This window comes from Ranitomeya imitator, chromosome 2, assembly GCF_032444005.1.
Source record: "Ranitomeya imitator isolate aRanImi1 chromosome 2, aRanImi1.pri, whole genome shotgun sequence".
NCBI lineage: Eukaryota > Metazoa > Chordata > Amphibia > Anura > Dendrobatidae > Ranitomeya > Ranitomeya imitator.
The window spans coordinates 390158448-390177056 of NC_091283.1; the positions used below are offsets into that span (position 1 = coordinate 390158448).

An 18609-nucleotide genomic window follows, 5' to 3' on the forward strand; every position below is an offset into this window, starting at 1 on the left:
GGCCGCCGGTGGCCCTATAAAAATAGGCTTTGTGACTGAGTCCCTCCTTCATAAATGAAACAGGATGTGTCTGATGATGTCACACACCACATGGCCAGATAAGGTTGCAAAATGTTAAAATAACAGTTCCCAGTGAATGCATTTCTCTTGGTTGAAAGCAATGCTAAAGTTCAAAAACGCATCAAAAATGCTTAGTGTGAACATAGCCCAAGGTGTGGAGGAGCATTTTTGGTTATTTATTTTGCCTGATATACAAGTGATTACTCTGGAAAGGATGTTCCTTAACATGTTTCCCAGGAAAATCCATTTTGGTTTAGTTTTTGTATGTTTTTTTGTGAGTCTGTAAAAGTGGCGTAAGACTCTGACATTGTGCACAGCAGTGACTCGGGAGTAACAAATGCTTCTAGGGGTCTTCCCCATGCTGTTCCCATGTCATTTGAGCACTGTTCCCATCGATTTCCGTAATTTCTAGTCCCTCTGCAGACCGCCGGGGGCAACCTGGAAAATGCTAGAGTTTCCCATAGACTTACATTGGGCTCGTTGCTCGGGTCGAGTTCCTAAGTATTCCAATTTGCTCGACATTTTAGTGCTCGCCCATCACTAATGGCGTCCCCTAATTATGCCAGAAAATTTTAATTTTACATTAATAAAAGTGAAATGGCGCTCCTCCCCTTTCGAGCCCTGTCATTTGCCCAAACAGTAGATTTTTCTCACATATAGGATATTGGCATGCTCAGGAGAAATTGCAAAACAATTGTATGGTCCAATTTCTCCCGTTACCCTTGCGAAAGTAAAAAAAAAAAAATAGGTCTAAAGGAAAATTTTTGTGAAAGAAAAGTAAAAAGTAAATGTATATTTTTCCTTCCACATTCCAAAAATTCCTGTGAAGCACCTGAAGGGTTAATAAACGTCATGAATGTGGTTTTGAGTACCTTGAGGGGTGCAGTTTTTAGGATGGGGACTCCTTTGGGTATTTTCTGTCATATAGTCCCCTCAGAATCACTTCAAATGTGAGGTGGTCCCTAAAAAAATGGTTTTCCAAGGTTTATTGTAAAAATAAGAAATCGCTGGTCAACTTTTATTCCTTATAATTTACTATAAAAAAAAAATTATGAGCTATTTTGTGCGCTATGACTTTCTGATTTAAGGGCATAAAAATTAAAAGTTTGAAAATTGCTTTTCACCAAATTTCAGTTTTTTTCACAAATAAGCGCAAGTCATAGCAAATAAATTTTACCTCTATCATGAAGTACAATATTTCACAAGGAAATATTCTCAAAATCAGTGGGATCCATTGAAGCGTTCCCGAGTTATTAGCTCATAAAGGGACAGTGGTCAGAATTGTAAAAATTGGCCTGGTCAGGAAGGTGAACACAATCTTTGAGCCACAGCCTCGTCCATCCCTTGTCAGCCAATTGCTTAACTGTCCTGACAATTGGAGGCAGCGGACTTGCGTACCCTGACAAACTGTTGGCAGTGGTTGGATCTGTGTGATCTCCCTGTTGTCATCTGTGACGGGCGCTATGATTTCCCTTCAGTAGACTGACAGACCGATCTACTGTTCTGTCCATACATCAGTGTGTCCACAGCATCGGCGCTGTCTCCGTTCTATGTAAGTTTTTCTTAATACTTTATATGTGCGTTGATATCACCTGCTGTCACTATGTGCACCTTTTGTATTGGCTACTTGCGCTTTAAATGTTTGGCTAAGCTCCCCACTCCTATCCCCTTCCAACCCCTGACGAAGCATTTGTGTTTTGGTGGGTGACCTTATTGTTACCAGATATTTATATTTATTGTTTTTGACTCCTTTGTGGGATATTCATCCATTTCCATATTTGCACAATTGTTTTATGAATTGTAACTAATAAAGTTTCCACTTTTTTAGTAATTGCAATAATTATTTCTGCCCCGGCACTAATCCACTTCTTTGTTTTCTCGATTTATGCAGCGCCTTTCGGGGACAATCACATTTCTTTACTGGGATTACAATTTTCTGTAGTATACATAGATGTTCTATCATTATCTGTTTTTTTTTTTTTTTTAGAGATATTCTGTGGTAAATCTCTGTATGTGACTATAATTGGACTGTGTGTTATACCGGGGGCAGGACGGGGCCATGACTGGATGTAGTGATCATGTGACACCGGTAACCGCTCCAGAGATTTCTGACATGGGATCTTTATGATGTTACATCATCATCTTCTCCCCATTCAGGTCCCTACAATATCGGATCCTCTCAGTGGAGATCTTCTGTATAAGAGAATTCTTCTGAGTGACCCTACAAGGATGGATAGGGAAAAGATGGCGGAGAGGATATTACACCTCACCCTAGAGATCCTCTTCCGGCTCACTGGAGAGGTGAGAGATTCTGATGACGTCACATTACATCATTCTTATCTATGGGAATAACAGATGGACAGAACTGGAGAGGTGAGGATTCTGGAAATGTCTGTAGTGAGATTTATTAATGTGTCTCTCCATAACCAGGATTACACAGTAGTGAAGAAGACCTCTAGTGAGCGCTGTCAGGCTCCTGTGTCTGAGGGATGGGGAAGACCCCTGAGCCCGATGACGAGGTCTCCACCTCACCCCCTGATACAGAAGAACATCAATGACCAGAAGATCCTAGAACTTGCCTACAAGATGATGGAGCTGCTGACTGGAGAGGTAACACTGCTGGGAATGCTAGGACATTATACAGTAATGCTGTGAAGGGATCAGGGGATGACAGTATCATTGTATGTGTCAGGTTCCTATAAGGTGTCATGATGTCACCATCTATTTCTCCATGGTGGAGTGGGAGTATTTAGAAGGACATAAAGATCTGTACAAGGACGTCATGATGGAGGTTCCCCAGCCCCTCACATCACCAGGTAATAGACAGGATCAAATGCACACGGCCTATAATTATCTGTATGTAAATAATTAATTCAGTCCCTGTATGTGTTTCCTCCAGTTCTATCCAGTGAGAAAACAACACCAGAGAGATGTCCCTGTCGTTTTCTTCCACAGGACTGTAAGCAAGAAGGTTCCAATGTTTCTCAGGATCATCAGGTAGATAGAGAGAAGGTGTCATGAAATCTCCCCTATGATGTGTAGGCTGTAACGGTCTTGTGTTTAGTCTTGATTTATCCACCACTATAAGGGAAGAGTCATATGGCTATCTAGCTCAAACCAAGATCGCATCGCAATGCAGACAAGAAGATCCCAATGTTCCTCAGGATCATCAGGTAGATGGAAAGAAGGTGTCATGAGATCTCCCCTATGATGTGTAGAAGGCTGTAAAGGTCTAGTGTTCAGTCTTGTTTTATCCACCACTATAAGGGAAGACTCATATGGCTATCTAGCGCAAACCGGGATGGCATCGCAAAGCTCATACTGGCTTGCGGCTCTCCTGACCCGATCATGACAGTCATGGCCAAAAGTGTTGGCACTGGTGATGTGCAATAATACTCGTTGCTCGAGATTTGCAAAGCATACTCTGGTGATTTTCGAGTATTTTGATGTGCTCGGAGATTTAGTTTCTGTCTCTGTAGCTGCATGATTTGCATTTGCTAGACAGCCTGAATACATGTGGGGATTTCCTAACAAACAGACAACCGCCACATGTATTCAGGCTGGCTAGCAGCCGCAAATCATGCAGCTACAGCGACAGAAACTAAATCTCCAAAAACATCCAAATACTCAGAGATCATCTGAGCATGCTCGTGAAATCTCGTGTAACGAGTATACTCGCTCATCACTAGCTGGCACCCTTGAAATTGTTCTAGAAAATTATGTTTCCAGGACATACCTCCTGACAGCACCAAGGAGGTTGTCCTTCCTTGCTTAAAGGGACAGGAAATGCACAAGAGGTTAAAAGACCCTCCCCACACCCATTCACCAGTGTTTTTCCTGTCCCTGTAAGGACAGGCACGAGAGAGAGAGAGGTCAGGGTTGAAGCTCCCGTGAAAATTTACCTTGGACGGGCTCAATCGGTTCTGGCAGTTCATCCTCTCCTTCCCCCTGTCAAGAGGCCCATGGCTGACACCCCCCGAAGTGGGGTTCACTCAGCCAGATTTCCCATTGAGCGGGAGCTCCGAGGGTGGGAGCTGCTTTCCTCCGGCAAGGGCTCTCAGCATCCGTTACCGGCAGGTTGCTTCCGCTGACGTCACATCCAGGGCAGCTGCAGGAACTTCATGGTGCGTTCCACGCTGGAACACAGGGAGCGATGCCCCTACTGAGGACGACGGACAACGGCATCCAGCAAGGTTTCCTGAAACGACCTGCCGAGCAGTGAGGAAGACAAGGTAGGGATATCAGCCTGCCTTAGTCAGTATTAGGCTGTGACAGAGTAAACCTCTGAAACAGCATGGAGGACCCTGGGAAGTGTATCCCCCCCCGCCCCCCGAATCACCAATGATCGTGAGTAGCCTAGAGGCAGTGGGCAAACAACAGAGGGGCTAAATGAGTAAGAAATCTTATTCTTTATTAGGACAAAACAACACCATCCTTGACTCCTGTGGCTAGGAGGTCTGCCAGAGCTTCAGGGAAATCCAGGAGATGTGCCCTTTGTAAAAGTATGTTGCCTGATTCAGGGGATTAACAGCTTTGTGAGGCATGCATATGTAAGATCAACAAGGACGAGAAATTTACATTTCTGACCGAGATGCGCTGCATGGTTAGAGAGGAAGTTCAGGCTTCGATCTCAGGCCTGCTACCACCTCAGTCGCCTCAGCAGGGTCCCCGGGCTAAGAGACCGAGATGAGAAGTGGAGCAATCTTCAGAAGAGGAGGATCAGTCCATAGGCTCAGATCCAGAGGAAGAGGGGGAAATCACCTCGGAACCTCCTGAAGTGGGCAAGAAATACCTGTTTTCCTCTGACGATTCAAGACAAGATGTTTGGGGGCCTCAGGTCACAGATTCAGCGTGTATTCCCTGTTAACGACCATATCTGGGCTATGATCATGGAGGAGTGGGAAGACGCGGAAAAGTGTTAAGTCATTCCTCGGTATTTCAGGCTCTGTTTACCATTGGACTCGGAGAGGTAAAGACCTGGGACGAGATTCTAAAAATCGACATTCCAGTAGCCAGTGGCTTGAAAGACTTCAATACCTTTTGAGGACTCATCTAGCCTCAAGAAGCCTATGGACAGGAAGGCGGATGGGCTCCTTAAAAGGGCTTGGGAAGCTTCTTCGGCAATCATCAAAACAAACATTGCGGCCACGTTAGTGGCCAAGTCCATGCACATTTGGGTAGACCAACTGGAGGAGCAGCTAAAGGGAAAGACTTCTAGAATAACTGTTAGAAAGACTTTCCTTGTTAAAAGTCGTCACTCGGTTCTTGGCGGATGCCTCAGGGGAAGCCGCACGTTTTGCTGCCCGCAATTACTCTTTATCCAACACCGCTCGGAGAGCTTTATGGATCAAGTACCCTCACTTGTCTTCCCTTCCTTTGAGGTCCATGCTGTCAGACTCTACATCCCCTTCTCCATGCGAGTGGCGGTGGTGTATCGTCCTCCCGGCCCCTCTCATCAGTTCCTGGATCACTTTGCCACCTAGTGTTAGGATTTGAACCTGCGACTCTTTGTTTGCTAGTCTGTTCCTTTGCTTGATGAGCTATTTGGAACTTGCTTGACTTCTGCCTGAAACCATATGAACTTCGTCTGGGATAGAGATCATCACCTGCCCTGCTGATTTGTCCCCGCCCTGATTGCGCTTGATTGGACCTGCTATATATACATGGCCCTGTGCAGCTTCCTGTTGCTGAATATTTTGTGTGCTCAGTCTAACTGAGTGAAGCAATCTCTGAGCTCCTGGTTGGAAGGTGTCTTGCTGGCATCTCTCTGCTTCTTATTGATATTCTGCTGCTACTACCCTGAACTCCTGCTGCTCGTACGGACTTTGTGCACGTGTGTGATCCAGGCAGGCCCTGGCTCCGGCTGGTCCCTGCATCTGCAGATATATTGAACTGCCATATATTGCATCTCCCGAGGTCTTTTCACAGTCCGGTCACTTGTATAATTCTGCTTCGGCCACTGACCTTCAGTCCTGTATCGCCAGTAAAGTGACACCTGGCTTCCACATTTTCTCTCCTGTGACATCCCCACCCTCATCATGGGTGATTTCAACATCCCCATTGCTTCTCCCCTCTCCCCATCTGCTTCTCACCTTTTATCTCTAACCTCCTCTTTTGGCCTCTCGCAGCATACTAAGTCTCCAATGCATGAAGATGGAAACTCCCTCGACTTGGTCTTCTCCCGGCTTTGCTCAGTGGATGATTTCACAAACTCCCCTCTCCCACTCTCTGACCACAACCTTCTTTCATTCTCTATCAAGAACTGCCATCCCGCTCAGGTCACCCCCACTTTCCACACTTATAGAAACATACAGGCCATTAACACCCAGAAACTTATGAAGAACTTGCAGTCCTCATTGACCCCAATCTCCTCCATCTAATGTCCTGATTCTGCTCTGAAGCATTACAATGAAACCCTGCAAAGTGCCCTGGATGAAGCTGCTCCTCCTATAAATAAAACAACTCAGCACAGACAGCGACAACCGTGGCACACGCTGCAAACACGTTTCCTGCAGCGGTGCTCCAGGTGCGCCGAATGTCTGTGGAGAAAATCTAATCTACCTGAAGATTTCATCCATTATAAGTTCATGCTAAAAACATACAACTCTGCCCTTCACCTCTCCAAACAAACCTATTTCAACACCCTCATCACCTCGCTGTCCAGTAACCCTAAACGTCTCTTTGACACTTTCCAGTCCCTACTCAACTCAAGAGTGCAGGCCCCAACCACAGATCTCCGCGCTGACGATCTGGCCAATTACTTCAAAGAAAAAATTGACCACATTCGACAGGAAATCATCTCCCAATCTCTTCATACCATGCACTGTCCTCCCTCCCCCACTTCATCTAGTTCACTCTCTGACTTTGAACCAGTTACAGAAGAAGAAGTAATCAGACTCCTTGCATCTTCTCGCCCAACCACTTGCACCAGTGACCCCATTCCGTCACATCTCCTCCAGTCCCTTTCCCCGGCTGTCACCTCTCACCTTACAAAAATATTCAACCTTTCTCTCACTTCAGGTATTTTTCCATCCTCATTTAAGCATGCCATCATACATCCATTACTTAAAAAACCATCCCTCGATCAAAACTGTGCCACTAATTATAGACCTGTCTCTAATCTTCCCTTCATCTCTAAACTCCTCGAGCGCCTGGTCCACTTCCGTCTTACCCGCTATCTCTCAGATAATTCTCTTCTAGACCCTCTTCAATCTGGTTTCCGCTCTTTACACTCTACTGAAACTGCCCTCACTAAAGTCTCTAATGACCTACTAACAGCTAAATCTATTGGTCACTACTCCATGCTAATTCTCTTGGATCTCTCCGCAGCATTCGACACTGTGGATCATCAGCTCCTCCTCACTATGCTCCGCTCCATTGGCCTCAAGGACACCGTTCTCTCCTGGTTGTCCTCCTATCTCTGACCGCTCCTTCACTGTATCTTTTGCTGGTTCCTCCTCCTCTCACCTTCCCCTTACTGTTGGGGTTTCTCAAGGATCAGTCTTAGGCCCCCTCCTCTTCTCTTTGTATACTGCCCCTATTGGACAAACAATCAGTAGATTTGGTTTCCAGTACCATCTCTATGCTGACAACACCCAATTATACACTTCTTCTCCTGTTATCACGCCGACCTTTTTAGTAAACACCAGTGATTGTCTTACCGCTGTCTCTATCATCATGTCCTCCCTCTATCTGAAACTGAACCTGTCAAAAACTGAACTCCTCGTGTTTTCTCCCTCTATTAACCTACCTTTGCCTGACATTGCCATCTCCGTGTGCGGTTCCACCATTACTCCAAAGCAACATGCCCGCTGCCTTGGGGTCATACTTGATTACGAGCTTTCATTCACCCCCCACATCTGATCACTGGCTCGCTCTTCTTATCTACATCTCAAAAACATTTCTAGAATTCGCTCTTTTCTTACTTTCGACTCTGCAAAAACTCTTACTGTTTCACTTATTCATTCTCGTCTGGACTATTGTAACTCTCTACTAATCGGCCTCCCTGTTACCAAACTCTCCCCGCTCCAATCTGTCCTCAATGCTGCAGCCAGGATCATATTCCTCACCAATCGTTACACCGATGCCTCTTCCTTGTGCCAGTCATTACACTGGTTACCCATCCACTCAAGAATCCAGTACAAAACTACTACCCTCATCCACAAAGCACTCCATGGCTCAGCACCACCCTACATCTCCTCTCTGGTCTCAGTCTACCACCCTACCCATGCCCTCCGCTCCGCTAATGACCTCAGGTTAGCATCCTCAATAATCAGAACCTCCCACTCCCGTCTCCAAGAGTTTACACGTGCTGCGCCGATTCTTTGGAATGCACTACCTAGGCTAATACGATTAATCCCCAATCCCCACAGTTTTAAGCGTGCCCTAAAAACTCATTTGTTCAGATTGGCCTACCGCCTCAACGCATTAACTTAACTATCCCTGTGTGGCCCATTCAAAAAGAACACAAAAAAAACATAATTGGGTTCCTCGCATCATGTTCTCATACACTTTATACAGTTAATAGCCCTCTGTGTCTATACTGCTACATACTTAGGAAGTTAACTGGTTCATGCAGCTTTACATGAACACCTGAGCCTTACACTATGGCTGGTCCGACTAACTAAAGCAATTGTTACCATCCACCTCTTGTGTCTCCCCTTTTCCTCATAGATTGTAAGCTTGCGAGCAGGGCCCTCTGTTATGGTCTGGTGATTAAGGAGCGACATGTGACTAGCTCTGAGCAGGTGGGAACTATACTGACCGCAGTCCCTAAGCTCAACACAACACTAGAAGTAGCCGTGGAATGCTCCTAACTCTGCCTAGGCATCTCGTCACAGCCTAAGAGCTAACTACCCCTAAAGATAGAAGCAGGAAAACTATCTTGCCTCAGAGAAAATCCCCAAAGGATAGATAGCCCCCCACATGTAATGACTGTGAGAGGAGAAGGAAATGACATACGTAGTAAGAAACAAGATTAGCACAGGAGTCCACTTCTAGCTAGAAAGGAAAGTACAGGAAAGAGCACTGTGCGGTCAGTAATAAAACCTAGAAAAAGTCCACCGCAGAGAAATGCAAGAAACTCCACACCTAACTAAAGGTGTGGAGGGCAAACTCTGCTGCCCAGAGCTTCCAGCTTAGCTGAATAGATCAATACTGATAAACTGGACAAAAGAGAAAAAACAAAGACAGTAATGAACAACAAAGTCCACAATAAGTGAACTGCAAAGGACAAGCAAGGACTTAGCTTTGCAGAACTGGTCAGAGTGTCAGGAAAATCCAAAGAGCAATGACTCCAGGCTGTAACAATTGACAACTGGCATTGAATGAGGGCTAAGGCCAGACTAATATAGACGAGCCCATAAGACGATCAGTGAAAACAGCTGCAGAAGCTAAATCCAAGAAGCAGCCATACCATTCAAAACCACAGGAGCGAGCACAAGAGCAGAACTCACAAAAATACTACTTACAACCACCGGAGGGAGCCCAAGAGCGGAATTCACAACAGCCCTCATTCCTCTTGGTATCTATCTTAAACTGTGATTTCTGTTATGCTGTAATGTCTATTGTCTGTACAAGTCCCCTCTATAATTTGTAAAGCGCTGTGGAATATGTTGGCGCTATATAAATAAAATTATTATTATTATTATTATTATAATCAGACTTGGTCAGGAGATTACCAATCAAAGAATAAGCTTTGTGCCATACCCTTTTCAGGCTTAAGAGTATTTGGCCCAGTTCTCGAAAAGATCCTAGAGAATGCCACCTACATGAAAAAAGGGGACCCTGAAGAAAAGCCTAAAAAATATAATCCCTTTCAGAGAGCTCGTCCTTTCCAGAGGCAGGAATTTCGGGGAAAGGGAAATTGTCAGTGGGACAACCCTAAAGGGGGGAAAGGCAAAGCTCCGTCCTCTCGTTTTGGCTCCAGTTCAAGGAGTAGAAGGCAATGATTCCGGGATAGTAGGGGGTCGCCTGGGAAGATTTAGAGAAGCTTGGAGGCTAGTCTCCCAGAATCAGTGGGTCTTAAATACTATCTCTCAGGGCTACATCCTAGAGTTCATCAGACCTCCCCACCCCCCCCCCAGCAAGGTTTGTGATAAAAGATTCGTGAACCAGTTCCTCTCAGATTTGAGCAGACGTGAAAGACCTCTTAAAAGCTGGCGTGGTGGTTCCAGTTCCACAGTCAGAAGTGGGTCTGGGACATTACTCAACACTGTTTGTGATTAAAAAAAAAAAAAAAAAACCCTCAGGAGAGAGTCACATTATCATAAATTTGAGACCACTAAATCGGTGGATAGTGTACAAGAGGTTCAGAATGGAGTCTCTAAAGACCACCATTCCCATCATAGGCAAAGACATGGTAATGTGTACAATAGACCTAAAAAGCGCGTACTGCCACGTTCAGATTCACCCACACTCGCAGAGATACCTACGGTTCGCCCTAAAGCTAGGAAGGAAATGCTACCACTTCCAGTTTTGTGCTCTTCCATCCGGCCTCGCTTTGGCGCCTTGAGTATTTCCAAAACTGGTTTCCAAGATTGTGACATACCTGAGACGGAAAGAAGTCATCACTGTCCCAGACTTAGACGACTTAAGGCTGATATCACCTTCAGAGGAGAATTAGAAGATCAACTAGACCTAGTAATCCCTACTTTAGAAGATCTAGGTTGGATCATCAACCGGGAAAAATCAGATCTGCTGCCTGGTACCAAGAAAAAATTTCTCAGGGTTATGTTAGATTCCAAACAGAGGTTATCACAACTTCCAGAAGAGAAGCAGGTGACGGTGAAAAGCCGGATTCATCTCACTCGAATAGAGGGGGCTTATAGATGCGTGGTCCCAAGGCAATCGGTGGTGTGTTTGTTGGGATATGTAAAGGAGATAAGAATAAATAACAATTTGAAGATAGCAATTGCTAGACTATTGTACATGGCTTGGAAGGTCATAGCAAGAAACAAGATAAAAGAGCATCCTCATTCGAGAGGAGAATACCTTCAATATGTGAAACATGTTTACTCTAGAAAAGGCAGTTTACCAGAAAAGAGGGAAAGTTAAGTTTTATGATAAACTGTGGATGCTTTAGCTGGAATTGGGGTAGGGGAGGGATGAGGGAAGAACGTTCTGGGAAGTTTTTTCCTGCTGGAATGTTTGTTTATAAGGGGACAGTAGGAGTCATCACATAATACTAAAGTATATGATATGTTAAGGGAAGAGAATGAGCTGTCTAAATGGGGAGAAAGGGGGGGGGGTTGGTTCAAAATCCCTGTATTGTTGTAAAATGTTTATTGTGATTTTATACTTAATAAAAATCTATTTGAGTTAAAAAAAAAAAAAAAGAGCAGGATTCGACTTCTTCGCGATCAAGTCTCCATAAGAACAGCGATGAGGGTTCTAGGAACATTGGCGGCATGCATATCATATGTCTGTTTGGGTCAGGCCCATGCAAGAGGACAGCGGAGGGAGATCCTGTCGACCTGGAACAGAAGACAGACGTCCTTGGACAAACAGATTCATCTATCCACAACATTAAAGTCATCCCTGACATGGTGGACCAATCCTAAGAACATCTCCCGGGGAGTTCCGTGGTATTTGTCACCTTGTATAGCAATAGTGACAGATGCGAACGGAGAAGGATGGGGAGCCCATCTACAGGGAAAATTATTACCAAGGAAGCTGGTCCCCGCACATCAGATCCCAGTCCTCAAACTTCAGGGAGCTGCGAGCAGTGTGGGAAACCCTGAGACAGAATCAGTCCAGCCTGCGAGGTCACTATATAAAAGTGATTTTGGACAGCATGACAACAGTATCATTCCTTCGTCACCAGGGAGGCCCAAGACACCGGGCATTCCAAGATCTGTCCACAAGGATATTTACTTGGGCAGAAAGGGTAGTCTTATCAGTATCTGCAGTCCATTTACAGGGATCCAGAAACATAGTAGCCGACTACGTCAGCAGACAAAAGGTTCGGGCCACCGAGTGGGAGCTGAACAGAGAAGTTTTCGATTTCCTGTGCCATCGATGGGGAACTCCCAGCTTAGACCTCTTTGCATCCAGGAGAAAAAACAAGGTCCAGAGGTTCTACTCCCTCAGTCCGGCGAACAACCCGGAAGAAATCGATGCCTTAAACCAAACGTGGGGGAGAGAGCTCCTGTACAGTTTTCCCCCCATCACCTTAACTCCATGGATCTTCAGGAAAATGCAGGACGAAGGTGCATTAGTAATGATGGTTGTCCCATTTTGGCCAAAACGAAGCTGGTTTCCCCTGTTGAGGAAGATGTCCCGCTTCGGCTGCCAGAGAAGAAGGACCTGCTGTCCCACGGCCCAGTGCTTCATCCAGATCCAGGGAACCTTCAATTATCTGCATGGATCCTGAAAGGAAGATCCTAAAGTGTTGTGAATTCTGTGGCTGAATTCACTTCTGTGGTCACAAGTGGTATTGCAGTCTCTGGGCTTCCTCCCTCAGGTGTTTTGGTGAGCTCGTTGGCTGCCTTGCTATTTAGCTCCACCTGAGTCTGTCTTCCTTGCTCCTTGTCAATGTTCCAGTGTTGGATCTGAGCTACTGCATCTTTCCTTGGGCCTGCTGCTCTGCTAGATAAGTGCTTCTAGTTTGTTTTCTGTTTTTTCTGTCCAGCTTGCTATTAACTTTTGCTGGAAGCTCTGAGAAGCAAAGGAGTGCACCGCCGTGCTGTTAGTTCGGCACGGTGGGTCTTTTTGCCCCTTTGCGTGGTTTTCGTTTTAGGGTTTTTTGTAGACTGCATAGTTCTCTTTGCTATCCTCGCTCTGTCTAGAATATCGGGCCTCACTTTGCTGAATCTATTTCATTCCTACGTTTGTCTTTTCATCTTGCTAACAGTCATTATATGTGGGGGGCTGCCTATTCCTTTGGGGTATTTCTCTGAGGTAAGTCAGGCTTGTATTTCTATCTTCAGGCTAGTCAGCTCCTCAGGCAGTGTCGAGTTGCATAGGTAGTGATAGGCGCAATCCACTGCTGCTTATAGTTGTGTGAGGATAGATCAGGTACTGCAGTCTACAGAGATTCCACGTCTCAGAGCTCGTCCTATTGTTTTTGGTTATTGCCAGATCTCTGTATGTGCGCTGATTACTGCACGCTGTGTTGCCTGATTGCCAGCCATAACAGTACAAGGAGCCACACCAATGATTCCCAATAGAGGGAAAAAAGAAATCCTGACAGCATTTTTTTTTCTTAGCTCTGTCTTCAGTCTTTTTTTTCCCCTAGACATTAGAGTGCTTCAGGACACAGCTGTGGACATGGATATTCAGGCTCTGTGCTCCTCAATGGATAATCTCGTTGTAAATGTACAAAAGATTCAAGATACTATTGATCAGAAATCGATGCTAGAACCAAGAATTCCGATTCCTGATTTGTTTTTTGGTGACAGAACTAAGTTCCTGAGCTTCAGAAATAATTGTAAGCTATTTTTGGCCTTGAAACCTCATTCTTCTGGTAATCCTATTCAACAGGTTTTGATTATTATTTCTTTTTTGCGCGGCGACCCACAGGACTGGGCGTTTTCTCTTGCACCAGGAGATTCTGCATTGAGTAATGTTGATGCATTTTTCCAGGCGCTGGGATTGCTTTACGATGAGCCTAATTCAGTGGATCAGGCTGAGAAAAATCTGCTGGCTTTATGCCAGGGTCAGGATGATGTAGAAGTATATTGTCAGAAATTTAGGAAGTGGTCAGTACTCACTCTGTGGAATGAATCTGCACTAGCGGCTTTGTTCAGAAAGGGTCTCTCTGAAGCTCTTAAGGATGTAATGGTGGGATTTCCTATGCCTGCTGGTTTGAATGAGTCTATGTCCTTGGCCATTCAGATCGGTCGTCGCTTGCGCGAGCGTAAATCTGTGCACCATCTGGCGGTATTGTCTGAGAGTAAACCTGAGCCTATGCAGTGCGACAGGACTATGACTAAAGTAGAACGGCAAGAACACAGACGTCTGAACAGACTGTGTTTCTATTGTGGTGATTCTACTCATGCTATTTCTAATTGTCCTAAACGCACTAGGCGGTTCGATAGCTCTGCCGTTATTGGTACTGTACAGTCCAAATTCCTTTTGTCCATTACCTTAATGTGCTCTTTGTCATCGTATTCTGTCATGGCGTTTGTGGATTCAGGCGCTGCCCTGAATCTAATGGATTTGGATTATGCTAAACGTTGTGGATTTTTCTTGGAGCCTTTGCGGTGTCCTATTCCGTTGAGAGGAATTGATGCTACACCTTTGGCCAAGAATAAGCCTCAGTACTGGGCCCAGCTGACCATGTGCATTGCTCCTGCACATCAGGAAGTTATTCGCTTTCTGGTACTGCATAATTTGCATGATGTGGTCGTGTTGGGGTTGCCATGGCTACAAACCCATAATCCAGTATTGGATTGGAACTCTATGTCGGTAACCAGCTGGGGTTGTCAGGGAGTACATGGTGATGTTCCATTTTTGTCTATTTCGTCATCCATTCCTTCTGACATCCCAGAGTTCTTGTCGGACTTTCAGGATGTATTTGAAGAGTCCAAGTCTGATGCCCTACCTCCGCATAGGAATTGTGATTGTGCTATCAATTTGATTCCTGGTAGTAAATTCCCTAAGGGTCGTTTATTTAATTTGTCCGTACCTGAACACACCGCTATGCGCAGTTATGTGAAGGAGTCCCTGGAGAAGGGACATATTCGCCCATCGTCGTCACCATTGGGAGCAGGGTTCTTTTTTGTAGCCAAGAAGGATGGTTCGCTAAGACCGTGTATTGATTACCGCCTTCTTAATAAGATCACTGTTAAGTTTCAGTATCCCTTGCCATTGATTTCTGACTTGTTTGCTCGGATTAAGGGGGCTAGTTGGTTTACTAAGATTGATCTTCGTGGTGCGTATAATCTGGTGAGAATCAGGCAGGGAGATGAATGGAAAACGGCATTTAATACGCCCGAGGGTCATTTTGAGTATCTGGTGATGCCGTTCGGACTTGCCAATGCTCCATCTGTTTTTCAGTCTTTTATGCATGACATTTTCCGTGAGTATCTGGATAAATTCTTGATTGTTTACTTGGATGACATTTTGATCTTCTCAGATGATTGGGAGTCTCATGTGAAGCAAGTCAGAATGGTTTTCCAGGTACTGCGTGCTAATTCCTTGTTCGTGAAGGGATCAAAGTGTCTCTTCGGTGTGCAGAAAGTTTCATTTTTGGGGTTCATCTTTTCCCCTTCTACTATCGAGATGGATCCGGTTAAGGTTCAGGCCATCCAGGATTGGACTCAGCCGACATCTCTAAAAAGTCTGCAGAAATTCCTGGGCTTTGCTAATTTTTATCGTCGCTTCATCTGTAATTTTTCTAGCATTGCCAGACCATTGACCGATTTGACCAAGAAGGGTGCTGATTTGGTTAATTGGTCTTCTGCTGCCGTGGAAGCTTTTCAGGAGTTGAAGCGTCGTTTTTGCTGTGCCCCTGTGTTGTGTCAACCTGATGTTTCTCTTCCGTTCCAGGTCGAGGTTGATGCTTCTGAGATTGGTGCAGGGGCGGTTTTGTCACAGAGAGGTTCTGGTTGCTCAGTGTTCAAACCATGTGCTTTCTTTTCCAGGAAATTTTCTGCTGCTGAGCGTAATTATGATGTGGGCAACCGAGAGTTGCTGGCCATGAAGTGGGCATTCGAGGAGTGGCGTCATTGGCTTGAGGGTGCTAAGCATCGCGTGGTGGTTTTGACTGATCATAAGAACCTTACTTATCTTGAGTCTGCCAAGCGCTTGAATCCTAGACAGGCCCGTTGGTCGTTATTTTTTGCTCGTTTTGATTTTGTGATTTCATACCTTCCGGGCTCTAAAAATGTGAAGGCGGATGCTCTGTCTAGGAGTTTTGTGCCCGACTCTCCGGGGTTATCTGAGCCGGCGAGTATCCTCAAGGAAGGAGTCATTGTGTCTGCCATCTCCCCTGATTTGCGGAGAGTGTTGCAGAAATTTCAGGCTAATAAACCTGATCGTTGTCCGGCCGAGAAACTGTTCGTCCCTGATAGGTGGACTAGTAAAGTTATCTCTGAACTTCATTGTTCGGTGCTGGCCGGTCATCCAGGAATCTTTGGTACCAGGGAGTTGGTTGCTAGATCCTTCTGGTGGCCATCTCTGTCGCGGGATGTGCGTGCTTTTGTGCAGTCCTGTGGAATTTGTGCTAGGGCTAAGCCCTGCTGTTCACGTGCCAGTGGGTTGCTTTTGCCCTTGCCGGTCCCGAAGAGGCCTTGGACACATATTTCGATGGATTTCATTTCTGACCTTCCCGTTTCTCAAAAAATGTCGGTCATTTGGGTGGTCTGTGATCGCTTTTCTAAAATGGTCCATCTGGTGCCCTTGGTTAAATTGCCTTCCTCCTCTGATTTGGTGCCTTTGTTCTTCCAGCATGTGGTTCGTTTACATGGCATTCCTGAGAATATTGTTTCTGACAGAGGTTCCCAGTTTGTCTCGAGGTTCTGGCGAGCCTTTTGTGGTAGGATGGGCATTGACCTATCTTTCTCCTCGGCCTTCCATCCTCAGACTAATGGCCAGACCGAACGAACCAATCAGACCTTGGAAACATATCTGAGATGTTTTGTTTCCGCTGACCAGGATGATTGGGTGTCATTTTTGCCGTTGGCTGAGTTCGCCCTTAACCCTGCTGTTCTGTTTGGTCTGGGGAGACCAATTTTGAACTTTGGTATTTTTTGGGGTGTTCAAGATGTGGTTCTGAAACTTGTGGTTGATTGACTTAAATGAGGATGGGTCGGTCGGCCATGGGTTTCAGAGCCGCATCTTGAATATTTTAAAGAATATTGAAGTTCAAAGTCGGTCATTTTTGACCAACAGAACAGCAGGGTTAATAATCGGGCCAGCTCGGCTACCTTGGTCTCTCCATTTTTCTGCAATTCTGGGTTCCATCCTCGTTTCTCTTCAGGACAGGTTGAGTCTTCGGACTGTCCTGGTGTGGATTCTGTGGTGGACAGGTTGCAGCAGATCTGGACTCAGGTAGTGGACAATTTGACCTTGTCCCAGGAGAAGGCTCAGCTTTTCGCTAATCGCAGACGCCGTGTGGGACCCCGACTTCGTGTTGGGGATCTGGTTTGGTTATCTTCTCGTCATATTCCTATGAAGGTTTCCTCTCCTAAATTTAAACCTCGTTTTATTGGTCCGTATAGGATTTCTGAGATTCTCAATCCGGTGTCTTTTCGTCTGATCCTCCCAGACTCCTTTTCCATACATAATGTATTCCATAGGTCGTTGTTGAGGAGATACGTGGCACCTATGGTTCCATCTGTGGAGCCTCCTGCCCCTGTTTTGGTGGAGGGGGAATTGGAGTATATTGTGGAGAAGATTTTGGATTCTCGTGTCTCTAGACGGAAACTCCAGTATCTGGTCAAATGGAAGGGTTATGCTCAGGAAGATAATTCCTGGGTTTTTGCCTCTGATGTCCATGCCCCAGATCTTGTTCGTGCCTTTCATGTGGCTCATCCTGGTCGGCCTGGGGGTTCTGGTGAGGGTTCGGTGACCCCTCCTCAAGGGGGGGGGGTACTGTTGTGAATTCTGTGGCTGAATTCACTTCTGTGGTCACAAGTGGTATTGCAGTCTCTGGGCTTCCTCCCTCAGGTGTTTTGGTGAGCTCGTTGGCTGCCTTGCTATTTAGCTCCACCTGAGTCTGTCTTCCTTGCTCCTTGTCAATGTTCCAGTGTTGGATCTGAGCTACTGCATCTTTCCTTGGGCCTGCTGCTCTGCTAGATAAGTGCTTCTAGTTTGTTTTCTGTTTTTTCTGTCCAGCTTGCTATTAACTTTTGCTGGAAGCTCTGAGAAGCAAAGGAGTGCACCGCCGTGCTGTTAGTTCGGCACGGTGGGTCTTTTTGCCCCTTTGCGTGGTTTTCGTTTTAGGGTTTTTTGTAGACTGCATAGTTCTCTTTGCTATCCTCGCTCTGTCTAGAATATCGGGCCTCACTTTGCTGAATCTATTTCATTCCTACGTTTGTCTTTTCATCTTGCTAACAGTCATTATATGTGGGGGGCTGCCTATTCCTTTGGGGTATTTCTCTGAGGTAAGTCAGGCTTGTATTTCTATCTTCAGGCTAGTCAGCTCCTCAGGCAGTGTCGAGTTGCATAGGTAGTGATAGGCGCAATCCACTGCTGCTTATAGTTGTGTGAGGATAGATCAGGTACTGCAGTCTACAGAGATTCCACGTCTCAGAGCTCGTCCTATTGTTTTTGGTTATTGCCAGATCTCTGTATGTGCGCTGATTACTGCACGCTGTGTTGCCTGATTGCCAGCCATAACACTAAAGGCCAAGGGCCTTTCCAACCAGGTGATCTCCACAATCCAGGCCAGCCGTATGCCAGTGACCTATGCAATTAACAATAAGATCTGGAAGAGATTCATTCTGGAACCTGGTAGCTCTTTCATAGATAGATACAAACCGTCTCAACATCCCAAAGATCCTAGACTTTCTCCAAGTGGTGTTTAACAAGGGACTAAAACCAAGCACTTTGAAGATTTAGATTGTAGCCCTGAGTATTTTTTTTCGATTTCCCCCCCTCCCC

At 45.6% G+C, this 18609-nt stretch overlaps 1 protein-coding gene across 1 annotated transcript in view; it reads left to right on the plus strand.

The window, feature by feature from the left end:
• LOC138666988 (zinc finger protein 665-like) overlaps positions 1-18609 on the plus strand; it is a 136311-nt gene that overhangs the window by 45700 nt on the left and 72002 nt on the right. Inside the window, exons 5-8 of the mRNA XM_069755196.1 lie at positions 2218-2361; positions 2491-2670; positions 2753-2876; positions 2960-3057. Coding sequence (XP_069611297.1) covers positions 2218-2361; positions 2491-2670; positions 2753-2876; positions 2960-3057 — 546 coding nt within the window. The remainder of the gene's footprint in view (positions 1-2217; positions 2362-2490; positions 2671-2752; positions 2877-2959; positions 3058-18609) is intronic.